This window comes from Macadamia integrifolia, unplaced genomic scaffold (assembly GCF_013358625.1).
Source record: "Macadamia integrifolia cultivar HAES 741 unplaced genomic scaffold, SCU_Mint_v3 scaffold1794, whole genome shotgun sequence".
NCBI classification, from domain to species: domain Eukaryota; kingdom Viridiplantae; phylum Streptophyta; class Magnoliopsida; order Proteales; family Proteaceae; genus Macadamia; species Macadamia integrifolia.
This window is the reverse complement of record NW_024868355.1, coordinates 8,637-22,298: the sequence shown is the minus strand read 5'-3', so window position 1 is coordinate 22,298 and position 13,662 is coordinate 8,637. Positions and strand designations below refer to the sequence as shown.

At 39.0% G+C, this 13,662-nt stretch overlaps 1 protein-coding gene across 2 annotated transcripts in view; it reads right to left on the bottom strand.

Moving 5' to 3' along the window:
- LOC122064850 (pentatricopeptide repeat-containing protein At1g77360, mitochondrial-like) overlaps positions 1-13,268 on the bottom strand; it is an 18,979-nt gene extending 5,711 nt beyond the window's left edge. The window contains exons 1-3 of one of the 2 annotated variants that reach the window (XM_042628636.1): positions 12,883-13,125; positions 12,706-12,802; positions 10,641-12,450 (exon numbers count right to left, since the gene is read on the bottom strand). In XM_042628636.1, the coding sequence (XP_042484570.1) occupies positions 10,851-12,326 (1,476 nt within the window). In that variant the 5' untranslated portion in view covers positions 12,327-12,450; positions 12,706-12,802; positions 12,883-13,125 and the 3' untranslated portion in view covers positions 10,641-10,850. Of the gene's footprint in view, positions 1-10,640; positions 12,451-12,705 lie in introns of those variants that run through there. The other variant, XR_006135841.1, reaches the window with a different exon arrangement.
- Positions 13,269-13,662: the final 394 nt, after the last annotated feature.

Sequence of the window (13,662 nt, the reverse complement as noted above, 5' to 3'; positions counted from 1 at the left end):
TTTAATATCTAAAATGGTTCTTGAGAAGAAAACTCCAAATGTGGATGAGGGAGGAGGAAATATTCTCTACTCTTTAAGCTTCAATGAGTGTAGGAATGGAGATCCTCAAGTAAAAGCACCAAAATTCTTACTCCTTAGTGTTTTTTCTTCAACAAAAAAAGTAGAGAGAGAGGCGAGATGTGGCGAGATATTGTCATTTTCACACCTCGCCTGTGATCTTGTCTCGCTAAATTAAAAAAAGAGATCTCAACAAAATCCCGCCCAGATCTTGAACCATGCTAACAAAGAGCTTATACCCCTTATTTACCCAACATCCATTAGGAGGGCGCTGCAACATCTCACTTTAGGTAGCTTCAATTAACAGGGAGCTTCAACCCCTATGTCCAGCACCCGCTAAAAACCCCAATACAATAAATAAGAATGGGCTTATAAATAATTGCCCCACAATGCAAGCACAAGCTATTCTAGGCATTCAATAATCTATCAACCTAGGTCAAGCGCATAAGGAGTACAAAAATACAAATGAAACAACCTACAAAGTAAAAACCCTTACAACCTTTGCTCTATTTCAATTCTTAGTACCATGAGAAACTCTAAGTCGCCAACCGTTGCCTTTTTGGCCACTAGAATCTTCAACTAACTCTTTGATGGAGGAACTTGAATTTTCAAGTAGACATTTGATTGTGGGACCCCTTTTTCTTCTTTTTCTTCTCTTCTTTTGTAAAAACCTTATTGTTACACAAATGCTCAACTACCTATCTTCTAGCCTTCAATAAAGTCATAAATCACTCAAGAATGGTAGGCAGAGTGGATTTAAGCAAAAAACCATATCTTCTCTCTTTCCTATCTGTTCCTCTTCTCTCTTCCTCTTCCTCTTCTTCTCTCCCTTATTCTAAGGCTATTTCTTCTTTTCTCTTGGAACTTACAGTGTTAACAACACTCAAATTTCAATTATAAAGAGCCCGAAACCGAAAACTAAAATCGCACTAAGTTAAACCACCCATGGTTCGACCATCATCTACGCGTTGTTGACAAAAAGACCATATCTTACTCAACCTGTGTCAGATTGACTTGATTTTGGCGGATTGGAAATAATACTTTTTTTTTTTTAAAGAATACTTGAAGCTCTACAACCTTCATGTTTTGAGCTTCAACCCAAGTAGTCAGGAAGACCTCGAAAAACGCATCGCAAGTTGCTGTATGTGCAAACAGAGTATTATGGTCACACTGCGTTGCATATATTCAAGATCATAATCTTCAATCGACTCAGGTTGAGACGATTCTTGAGGCATATTAAAGTAGATTTAAAGCTCTCCAACTCACATGTTTTGAGCCTCAACATAGGTAGCAAGGAAGAACTCGAAAAATGCACCACAAGTTGTATGTTCAAAAACTGGATTCTGGGCAACACAAGCAATGCTCAATGTTTTGAGCCATATCTCCCACACTGAGTATCCGAACAAAGTGAATCCAAATCCTGTTGATAGTTGACTTGAATGTCTTCACGTTTCATGATGATCACTTTGAGATCCTCCCAATTTATGATAAAGTTTGATCAGATTTTCCGCTATTCATTTTCCGAACATGCAAATGTGCATTGCCTATGGATGTCAAGCTCCACCATGCAAGCCATCTATAAATGGCCTACTCTATCAGTCATATATCAGCCCATGCTCTTTCACAGGAAAAAAAAAAAGCTTTAGGAGCTCGGACACAATAGCGTACTACAGATTCTAGAAGTTCCAATGACATTTGTACAATTGGAAAATCTAATAAGGCTAAAAAATATGAACCACTAGAGAACAAGGAGAATGGTACTAGACAAAGTGGAAAAGGGGATTTTGCTACTCCAATGCAAAACAATAAGAACAATGAGGAGGCCATTATGGCAACCACAAAAGATTTAGTCTAGTATTGCATACATGGGAACAATAGGAGAAGAGAAGAAATGATTTCGAGGTGGTACTCTACCTCAGGACTTAAAGCTAAGGTGTAGTTCTAGATTGCATGCTTCATAGTTTTAAGGTTTAGAGGTTATGGAAATTTCTCCAATACCAATATATATTACAACTAAAATTTTCAAGCTTAGTCTAAAGCTTAAGTTTTTCATGGCATTGCTATCGAGGGTACAAGGTGCAACACACAAGGTGAGGCAAAAGCCACAGTAAAGTCAAATTTCCTTTTTAGGGCTGATACAAGTCAGAGTTGAGACAAGACTTGCTACCAACTCCTCAAACATGGTCTCTATGATTCAAATTCACTTCGGATTGCTCAACAACTTCAGAACAACACCTTGTATGTTGAATTTGATGAAAGAGACAGAAAGAAAGGGGGAGGAATGCAGAGAGCATGGATGATAAAGAAAAAGGGGGAGGGGGACAAAAACTAGCCCTAGCTAAAAAATAGAAGAAGACGAAGAAGCAAAAGAAAGAGCCAAAGTGCATGGATGATGAGGAAGAAAAAAAGAGGAAAAAAACAAGAACCATTCCTAGCTGAAACTAGAAGAAGAATCAAAAGAAAGAACCAAAGTGGAGACAGGAGCAGCAAGAATAAGAAAGAAAGAAAAGAAGGGAAATCAACATACTTACCTAGCCTTCTACTGGATGGTGGGAGATTGATAAGAGACTGGAGACCAAGAGAGTTGAGTACATAGAGAACTTCTTTTCTTATGATTTATGTTATAAATCAACCCTAAGGTCAAAAGCAATGACAAATATTGAATAAAGTGTATTTGCAACACCAAAAAAAAACACAACACTTGCATTACTCAAGAAAAAGAACAAAAGATAAACTGATAAAGCCACTGAGGTGAACTTCACTGGGTCGTACCTCTTTGGCACCTTGCACATCAAGAAAAGCGGTATGATTGGGAGCAAGGCAAGGTGAGAAACTTGCACCCTGGCTTGCCTCATGCCACAGACACAGCTTGATTCATGCCTCAATAACATTGTTTCACAGTTTGAAGTCCTATGGTTTCATGCAGAAGTTTCCTAAAGATTTTTTCAGAGGAGAAAGATATGAAGTAATGCAGATCCTGGGTTCCGATGACCCGATTCAGATCGCTTATGGGCCCAACGCATATTAAATGGCTTAATTGAAAGAAATAATTAAGCAGAATTGTAACAAATTGAGGTTATCAAGGGGTAATGGCAGGACAATAATTAAGCAGAATGTAAAAGGCTATGGGGTAGGAACGAGAGGGGACACAAGGTATATGATTTATAGATTTAGGATAAACTTGGAATGAAGTTAAATGAAGAGTAATAAAGGAGAAAGGGAGGCACAATATGCACAGTAGGGTGTAGGAATTAATAAAACAAGAAAGGGAGAAGTATCATTCTCAACCTTGTGCACAAAATGTTAGACGCCCAAAAATCCCAGGTTAATTTAAATTTTTGGACATAGGTAATACACCCCCAGGTGACAACCACTAATAAATTGTGGCTTTGCCGAGATTTAATAATAAAAATATACCAGGAGGTGGGGCTCACACATTGGAAACACCTTGCGAATGCCCCACTCAACATAAAGATCCATTCCCACATAAAGGGAACCAATTCGGCCTTCACCGGTAAACACCTCAAGTGAAATATACTGGCCAAAATCGGGTCATTTGGCTGTTGGAGTTAGGCCCTCGCACCCGTGTACCTCAAACCACTCTCAATAGTTGGGACAACATATCTGGGTATAGATTAATGTATCCGGACAACCCGAGGTAGGCCAGTTAGTGCCAAATGACGGTTTAACCCGGAAAAGAGTGAAAACTCATTTTTTTGCCAAACAGTCCTCAAGAAACTTAAGTGGCTATAAATAGAAGCCTTAGCCATTCATTCTATTCATTCCTACCAAACTAAAAGCAAGAGAAGAGAGAAAAGAGAAGGAGGAGAAGAGCAAGGGAGGAGGAGGAGGAAGAAAGGAGCAAGGGTAGCACCAATCTAAGGTAAGTTGTCTCTCTCTCTCTCTCTCTCTCTCTATGGTCATCTCTCTTTCCCTTCCATTTTCACTCTCCATTAAAGTTAATGGAGATCGCCCCAACCGAATCTACCCACCCACTTACCTAATGTATAAATTGATTGGGGGATTTGATCTTGGGGACTTGTCTTAGCAAGATCCATGGTTCAATTTGAACCCATGAACCCTCTCTAGTGAAATCCCCATTTCAAACCCCAATTTGGGCAACACAAAACCTAAAAATAGAAAAATTTCCTAAAACCCACATTCTCACTTGTCAAGACTACAAATTGGAAGAGGGGTTTAGTGTAAGAGACCTATCCTAACAAGATTGAAGGATCAATTTGAGTCCATGAGCCCTCCCTAGTAAAATCCCCAATTTGGATAACTAAACCCTAGAAATGGTGGGTTTTTCCCAAACCCTCTATACCCACCATTCAAATCCGAAATTTGGTTGGGGAAAAAGAAATTAAATACATGTATAGTGGATTGGGGTGACCACATAAGCCATTGGAGGTCACCACATAAACCCTCAATCGAAATTCCCAAATTTAGCTTAATCGTGACTTGAACTTTGGAGAATTTGGGTGCATGTGTAAACCCATCTTAACCAACCCATTAATTACACTTAATCTAAGTTAATTGAGGTGGGTGAACATCCCCCACATATAAATTAGCCCTATAGTTATAAAAACCCCCAAATTGAGAACAATTTCAAAGAAAAGGGAAATAAAAAATGAAGCTAGAACATGTGCCTAGGGTCTCATTTCTCTATGGATGATTTATTTCTTAAAAATCTTATGTATCCTAGGAGTAGAACCAGTAAGTGATGAGACAACGCGACACGAGGCCATCGGCTGTCCATCATCTCCTAGGACTCGAGGTGAGGGGATTTGTGTGATTTTATTTTATGAAATGCTATGTTACGATGCATATGTGGATGACCATGTTAATTGCATATTATAAACTTGTTACTTGTGTTGGATATGTAAGTTGCATAATGATATAAGTTGTGAATGGAGTGTGTCTGCGTGCGTGTGTGTGTGTGTGTGACTGGGATGCAGGGTAGCCAAAGGTTGGGTTCCGGCACTGCCTGCCCAGGGTGAATGTGTGTGTGTTTGTGTGTGTTTGAATGTGTGTTGTGGAGATTGGGGTGCAGGGTAGGCGAAGGTTGGTTCAGGCACTGCACGCCCATGGTGTGTGGGTGTGGGGTACAGGGTAGCCGAAGGTTGGTTCCGGCACTATATGCCCATGGGGTGTGTGAGTGTGATTGTGGTGTGGCATGTTAAAATGCATTGGGCTAGGATAACTACCCTGGTGCTACAACCCTTGCCAATAGGGGTTTATATATTGGCTAATCCTACCGTCCAATGGACCGAGATTGGGGACAATTTCCGGTGACCGAGGTGGGGGGTACCAATGTTATGACAAACCATCACGCGATGTTAGATTCGATGATGAGGTATATTATGGAGGATTATTAATAGGGGCTTACTGGGTACCGAAGAAACCATTTAGGGACTGGTATGCTTCTGAATCGCAACTAGCTTGTATCCTAAGGGATCGATAACAGGCATTCATGACTGGGGATACCACCTATGTTGTAGTAGCACTAATACCCATTATAGACTGAGAATCTGTTGATTAGGTTTTTTTGCTAATAATCCGGATCATGGCATTGCATTCATATAAACGCATTCATATTGGTTTGGTTGGGCATTTTTACATTGTTTTATTTCATGATTTGTTGTGGATGTTTGTGTGTACCCCTCACTGGGCTTCGTGGAAGCTCACCCCCTCTGTTGCCCCCTTTTTAGATGTGGATTCAAGTAACCATTTAGAGATTGTGGTTGAGGAGCCGGCCCTCTATGGAGGTGACCTCTGGGACGAAGAACTGGTCATGCACGAGGACGGCTATGTATGTGATGATTGTGCTTTCGGAGCACGCTAAGGATGAGAGTATCATCTTCCCTTTTTATTTTTGTTTACATATCAGATTTAGCCCTAGGAGTATAACTGTAATTAATATTCCGCTGCGAAAACATTTTGTTAAATATGATAAATATTATTAGACTCCACCAGTTATGTATATTTGACTCTTATTATTATCTTGTGATCATAGAATCATTTCATAATTTTATGCACTTAAAGTACTGCATCGTGGATCCTAGATGGATTGTGGACACGCGTGCGTGTCCATATCACTCGCCTTCAGGTGAGTGGAAGCGAGGTGTGACACAAAACAAAGGCGGAAAACCAGTGTCAAGCCAGGTGAGTTTTTTCCTACACTAATCTGATTCCCATGAACTTTTAATCAAAGAATCAGACATCAAAACCCTATTGCTTCCAACCAACATTAGGTCAGAAGAAGTGACAATCTCAGGAATAATTTTGCAATGAAACTGAAGGGAAGATAAGAACCAGATTTGAAGTTCAAGCTAAAACTTCTAGCAGAGATCAAATCTCAACTCGAAACTGGACAGAGTAAGTCGATTATATCACAGGGATGCTTCCTTAAAATTTAAAGCTCATCTGAGTCATCTGAGGAGTATCAGTAGAGATCGATCAACAATCGGGGGCTGCAAATACCATCCAGAACAGAGCATCGATGGCAAACACAAAGAAGAAAGAACAATTTAGAAAGAAAGATGAAATCGAACTAGGAATAGAAGATTCAGAGGAAAGAGAAGGGGAGGAGGATGGTCACATAACCTTATTCATACCAATCCGGCACAACTCAAATAAATTACGTTCTTCAAATCTGCCCAATGAATTTTGTTGCAAGCCTATTTATAAAAACGAAATTAAAGGCTACCTAATTGAAGTCTAGAACTGAAATAGAAATAAAATCTCTAAATTACTTCCCAAAACTAGACTCACAAAAATAGAAATTCTATAAAACCCAAATTGGAAATTCCTTACTTGTCTAATTACAATATGATTCAGCCATGATTCTGCATCATGACAGATATCACAACTTATGCATGTTTCTAAAGGAGTTTCACGGAGATCCTAACAAAGACTTCACGTTTTGATAGGTCTTTTATGCAAGTGCCAAGAGGCAGTAAAGATTTCCATCATCGACACTAGATGTGTGGGTGTGGGTGTGTGTGTGTGTGTGTGTGTGTGAGAGAGAGAGAGAGAGAGGTTTGAAGAAGATGAAGAGGCAAATAGTTGGAGAAGATGAATGGCAGCAGTCCCCAATCTAATGGGCTGTCTAGATTTCCTTTCCCAAGCATTTATTTCAAAGGGCATAGTTGAATCCAAATATGAAGTGAACAAGAACTTGTAAAGAAGAACCCCAGTGGAGTCGTCCAGTTGCGTGATGTTTAACCCCAAGGGGTTAGCGCAAATGGCTTGGAGGGAACACGGTACTCCGCCTCAGGAAGCGAGATCCCGTGATCAAACCTTCACCGCTGCACCTAACTTCTTAGGGCCACCGCAAAAGAGTTTCCGTCTCGGACTGACCCGGTCCTGTGTGAGTAATATCACAGTGACCACAGGGATTAGTCGGGTCAAAGATCCGGACACCCTGGGCATCAAAAAAAAAAAAAAGTAAAGAAGATCAGAGGATAGAGAATGGAGAATTATATTAATAAATTAAGAAGCAATCTTCTCCTATAAGGCTCCACTCGTTTTACAGTACGAAAGGAAAAAAGAGAAAAAAGGAATGCAAAATGTTTAACTACAGAAATTGGGTCATCGGTAGTTAAAACAAGCAACGTATAGTTCTATATGGGAAGTAAAATATTTCCCTTCTGTTATTTTTCTTTGGTGCATTATACATTAAGACAAGTAAAGTGCAAATGAGAATAAATATATTTTTCCTAATTATTTATTTTATATGACTTACAATTTGAACTGTTTTTCTTTTTTGCCCGCTAACATAAAATAATTCACTCATCATTTTTCTTTTGTTTATAGAAAGAAAATTTAGTTTTCCTTTTTTGATTTTTTTTTTTTTTTTTTTTTTTTTACTTTAGTGAATAATCTAGTTGTTAGAGTGAGAACATCAATTCATAACGAAATCCATGTACTTAAATCTATAAATGTCAAAGAATACTACTAGCACTACGATTATCAATCCTGCAGCTCACAATAGTGGGACTTGCAAAAGAGTGGGTCCAAATGAATTAAATGGGAAGATTGACTGTCATGATGCTAGCACTCCTCAATTTCAGATACATAGATTTAGAAATCCATCCCATTTCAAATTTCGGAATCCAAATGAACCCTTTATGAATCCATTTTATCAAATGATAAAAATAGCAAAATTAGGGGAAAGATACTTTCATCACATGAACATCAAAAAGCAATGATACAAGGCAAATGGAGCCCTTTTCAGAAATTTGGGTTATCTGGAATAATAGAAATAATAAAATAGATAAACCTTTGATCGATGAGCACATAAGTACCAAACGGCCCCCTTATGTTAGATTGGTTTCAATGACAAAAGTTCAGAGGTCTGCTATAGATGCCTTTCCATCATCATGTAGAACTGATTTTGAGTGCTTATTGCATGCATATGCTTACAGGATATATATAATGCAGAATGAACAGTTTAAGTTATAATTATGGTGAAGGATCACCTGATCGGCTGATCCCAATGCGGATCATCCTTTCTGGACCAGATCAGATGGGACCAACCCAATCTGTAATACACAGTGGATCAACTGCCCACTGGCAACATCTGCTTTTTGCACATTACGGTTCAGACAGATTCAAACAAGGCATCAAATGAGAATGTATCTACAACCGTAAAACACGGTGAATCCCTAGTCATATCAATGTTTCCTAAATTCCTATCCTACTCAAAAGAAAAAAAAGAGAGCCAGGTTTTTCAATGAAAACATCATTGCCCAAAGAATAAATAAACTTCCCAGAAACACAGACAGATGAGGAAAGAACCAAAATCCCCACGAAACAGATTACCACATCAGATTCATGCATCCAAGTATTATCCCCTGCTAACAACCCCAACCCCCTTGAATTGTTTGATGTCCTTTTCATCACTTACTGCAGATATTATGGGTAACAACACTTCCAAGACTTCTATTCCCAGATCCCTTGGGTCATGTTATCAAATTAATCTCTAGCTACTTTCTCCCCCTCGCCTTTTTTGCAGTTCCTGACCTTTTAAGAGAAATAAACCAAAAGGTGTCCTATCCATTTTCATGTGTTCTACAACTTCACCAAGTAGGATCAGAATCAAGTTCTGTAACTTTGTTTGTGGATTTATCAAGAGATTAGTTTCCTATCCATTTTCACAATTTCACATGCTCTAAGCCCGTTATTTTCACCATCCCAAGAATACCCTAGCTTATTTGATAACCAGCTGAACAATCGTTCTCTTCTGATCATCTTGAACCTTACATTTGGTCACAGTGTAGGAAACGATCTTTTAAACTTCCAAGAACAAGACCAAAGGCATTATACAACATGTCCAAAACAACAGTTATATGCACAACCAAAACAGAAAATTCGAAGTCCTTCAAAATCTGCACCAATCAAGAATGTCTTTGGATTGGGAAAGACTTCAGTCAGAAATCTCAATCCTACCAACAGAGTTAATCTTCTAAATAAACTGGGATCTGTACTCTAATAAACGCAAACTTGACAGGAAGCATAGCCATCCAACTGTAATCTTAGGGTCTGGGTCCAATTAAACCATGTAGGCCCACCTCATTGTCTTCTCATCAAATAGCAAGCTCTGCTCCTCTCAAATACAATATCTTCTCCACCTAATGAACAAGACATACTAATGCAGGGGGGTCCAAAATTATCTCAAAATATAGTGTTCCTAGGCATCAAAACGTGAAATGTGATATGTACTTCCCATCAACAAGTAAAAGGAATCTCCACCCAAGATCACTCATCCGAGCTTGGAAAAGTAGTAGGGCAGTAGCGTCAACAATAATACAACCTAATGAAAATGACAAAATCAACTCAATTAACTGTTCCATACCATACATCAAGCATTTCCTCAAAAGCATCAACTTTTCCCTAACTCTCTCGAATAATTTGTTAAAACGAGGATGCTGCCATCATTAACAGTTATTGAATCTCCACCTTTTTAATGGAAGAACTGCAGTTCGGATGCTCAAGCAATTCAGAATGAAATAATTTTCCAATTTATTATAAAATGGAAAGTGGAACAGGTAGATCTAACTATTCAAAGGACAAGTACTAATACAAATCAGGAAAAAAAAAAACAGTAAGAATAATATTGAAGTTCTCACATTATGATTTTAAACTGAGCTTTAAACAAACTCCCACATATCCAAAAATCATATCATCAAGGGAGAAAAGAAGTGACCTGTCTCGGATCCTTCAATCCATTCTTCAGCAGTCTAATAATGCCAAGTATTCCAACATATTACTGACAATGGACAGATAAACATAATCATGCATAGCAAGATGAGGACGGGTCTGCATAGTGATTTTCCAAGAAGGGACAAGGAAGAGTGACAGGCACAAAGCATGAGATATGAAATTTTCTTCAGATCCTGTACATTAAAGTTACAAGATATCTCTTTGAAACTAGATAATAATTGACAATGGTGTGTCCAGTTTCCTGCTTCTTCAGTGGTATTGATTCCAGTAGGTGGCAAGACAAAAAGAGGAAAATTTTTCTTCAAGTCAATTTAGAATGGAAACCAGCATAAAATGGAAAATAGAACACGGAGAAGGGTGAAAACTGCCGCATCTGAAGAAAATTTGAAATTCAAAATCTTGTCTGCAAAATTACAAAAACCAATAAGAAAATGCTGGAATGCCAGTCCATAGTAAACAAGCTTTTCCAGCTCTGAATGCCTTGTATTTTGTACATACTCAGGCATTACACAGGTAGAACAATATCCTAATCCTTTTTTTTTTCCCCATATATTGGACTAGCTATCCTAATGGTCTTTCCATCTCCTAGAAAGCCGATCATACATATCTCTTCCACTCCTCCCCTCCTTATAGAATGAACTTTTCAACTTTGCCATAGTTGACTCGGAGATATTAATTCCTTCATCGAGCATGTCATCAGCAAACCTCTTCACTTCCTTCATCCTACCTAAATCACAAAGCCCAATGAGCAATGCATTTGAGCTTTCATCCACTGGAGATACATGATTCTTAGTCATGTAACTCCACACCTCGATAGCCGATTCAGGATCATCACAATCAAAGAACAATTTAATGGCTGAAGCACAGTTAGAGTGAGTTGGAGGCCATTCATTCTTTGTCATCTCAAAGAAAAATCTAGCTGCTTCACGAACCTTCTTGTTCTTAATCAGACATTGGAAAATCATGTTATAAGAAAGGGAATCAGGAAAGGCACCATGGAAGGCCATGTTGTCAAGGAAACGGAAGGCATTGTCGATGTCATTGTTGTCGCATATCAGGCCAATCACCGCATTGTACATTATCAGATTGGGAACCAAGCCGCTACCCACCATGATGTCCCATAACGCCACAGCATGACTATGATCTTTCTGCCTAATAAGGATATCAAGGGCATTCGAAAAGAATTTCATACCTGGGAGGCAATTTTTTCCCTTCATAACCATTAAAAACTTGATTGCTTCATCAGCCTGAGCTCCACGGACAAGAGTTGTAAGGAATGCATCATAAGCTGACATGTTCTGCGGACTCCACCCAACTCGAATAACCATTTCTCCAAAAGTGGTTTTCGCCTTGGCGACATTGCCTTCCTTCTCCCAACCTTCTAACAGGATTGCAAATGTGTCCCCATCTGGGGCAATCTTCGTCTTGATCCGCTCAAAGAATTCAAGTGCCTTTAAGGTCTGATTATTCTCACGGCATATTGCACTAAGAAGAGAGTTAACAGCAACTACGTCTGGCTGGATACCATACCGATCCATAACATCAAAGGTCATCACAGCTTCACTGATTTTTTTGGCATTACAGTAGCTGCCAAATACAGAGACGAAGGTGGCAATTGAAAGCACACCCTCCTGCTTCATCGACCGAATTGCATCCCACATTTCCTCGAAGAGTTGATTCTTACCGAGAATGTCAACCATCAGATTCCATGAATATGGCGTGTGTTTCTTCGTTAAGCCTGCCCATCTAAAGAACTTCACAGCAGCTGCGGGAGACCCATAACAGAACTTCAGCACCTCTTCAACGCACTCTGGCAACGGAGGAATTCCAGTGCTTGATAAAGTGGCTTCAAGCTCAGGAACAGGGACTTTGGTGATGACTTCAAAGAAAATCCTCACACTCGGAGAGATATTTGGGTTTTCATGATATGAAGGAAACAGCTGTGGTTTCGGAATAGAGGGAATTTTAGAATTGCTGCTCTGCGAGTGTTTGGAGGCAACAATGGAGGATGCACTTCTAGGGTTTTCGGCTGCGGCCGCCATTAATTTAGTTTAAACAGAAGCCAATTGCGAACCCTTGAATTGAGAAGATAAAGCAAAAGCTCCAGAACGAAACAGAAACCTTTCAAATCCCTAATCCAAAACCCTAAAACGGATCATCGAACCCCTGTATTGATAATTCAATAAGTGGGGCAGAGAATTTCATCAAGGAAATTGAAAATTCGAGAGCAGAATAACTGAAATTTAGGAGACAAATCAAGGGAGGAAAAAAAAAAGCTGAAAAATGGATAAATTCTAAAATCAACAAAATAATGTAAATAAATTATTACAGGGATATAATTCGTATAGATGTTATAGATAAGTAAGAGAGAGAGAGAGAGAGAGAGAGAGAAAGAGAGAGAGGGATGAGATGAAATTAAACCTGGAGGCTTCAGGGTAAAGATGGCGGAGGCGACTGAGAGACTTGAGAAGAACAGACGCCCGTCACGCCCCTGTTGCGTGGTGGCCACGGTCTTCTTCTATTTGGATTCAAATCAAGAAATGTCTTCTTTTTGTGTTAATAATATGTAGGATTTCATGAATCATAGACTAAGCATACCTGCTTTGTTCTTCACTTCGACCATTCTCGAGTCCGAAAGGGAAAACGGCTTCTGCTAGGTTCATTAATAACAACCGCAAAGATGAAGCGGGAGCGACAGAGAGGGAAGCGGGAACCTGAGATCGTCAAATTTGAACACTTCTTGATATCAGGGGGACGCCTCCATAGTTCAGATTCCAGAGTCGTTCCGAACAATATCAATTCTCAAATAAATCTGTGCAGGTAGGGTTGGTTGGTTTTTTTTTTTTTTTTTTTCTGAAAATTGAAGAAATTAGATTAAAGGAAAAACTGTAATACATGAATGTTGGATTGGATATATTAATTTTAAAGAGATTTTTTTTCTGGTAGAAATTTTAAAGAGATTATTGATGGATCTATGGTATGGATGTAGTTCTTGGTATCAGCACCGATATCGGTATCGAAGAGGATCGACATATATATCGGTCATTTTTGTCCCTTGTTTTTGAGAAAAAATATGATTTTACTCTTTGACCCCTGAAACGATACGAATAATAGATCAGAGATGGAGGATAGGTCTCAGTTGATATCTATACAATATAGCCTATACGATATCAATACTTAAAACTATGATCTATGGGCCAAACAAATCATAAGGAGTAACTCGTCATTGTTAGGCCTGAGTCAAAATAGTGTTAATGGTATATAATAAGAACATCCAAAAGAAGTTGTTGCTATGCTCAAAGGCCACGAGATGGTATTGTTTTTAGAAAATAATTGTTCCATCTCCTTTGAGTTTCTTTGTATTTCTCCAATGCTCCA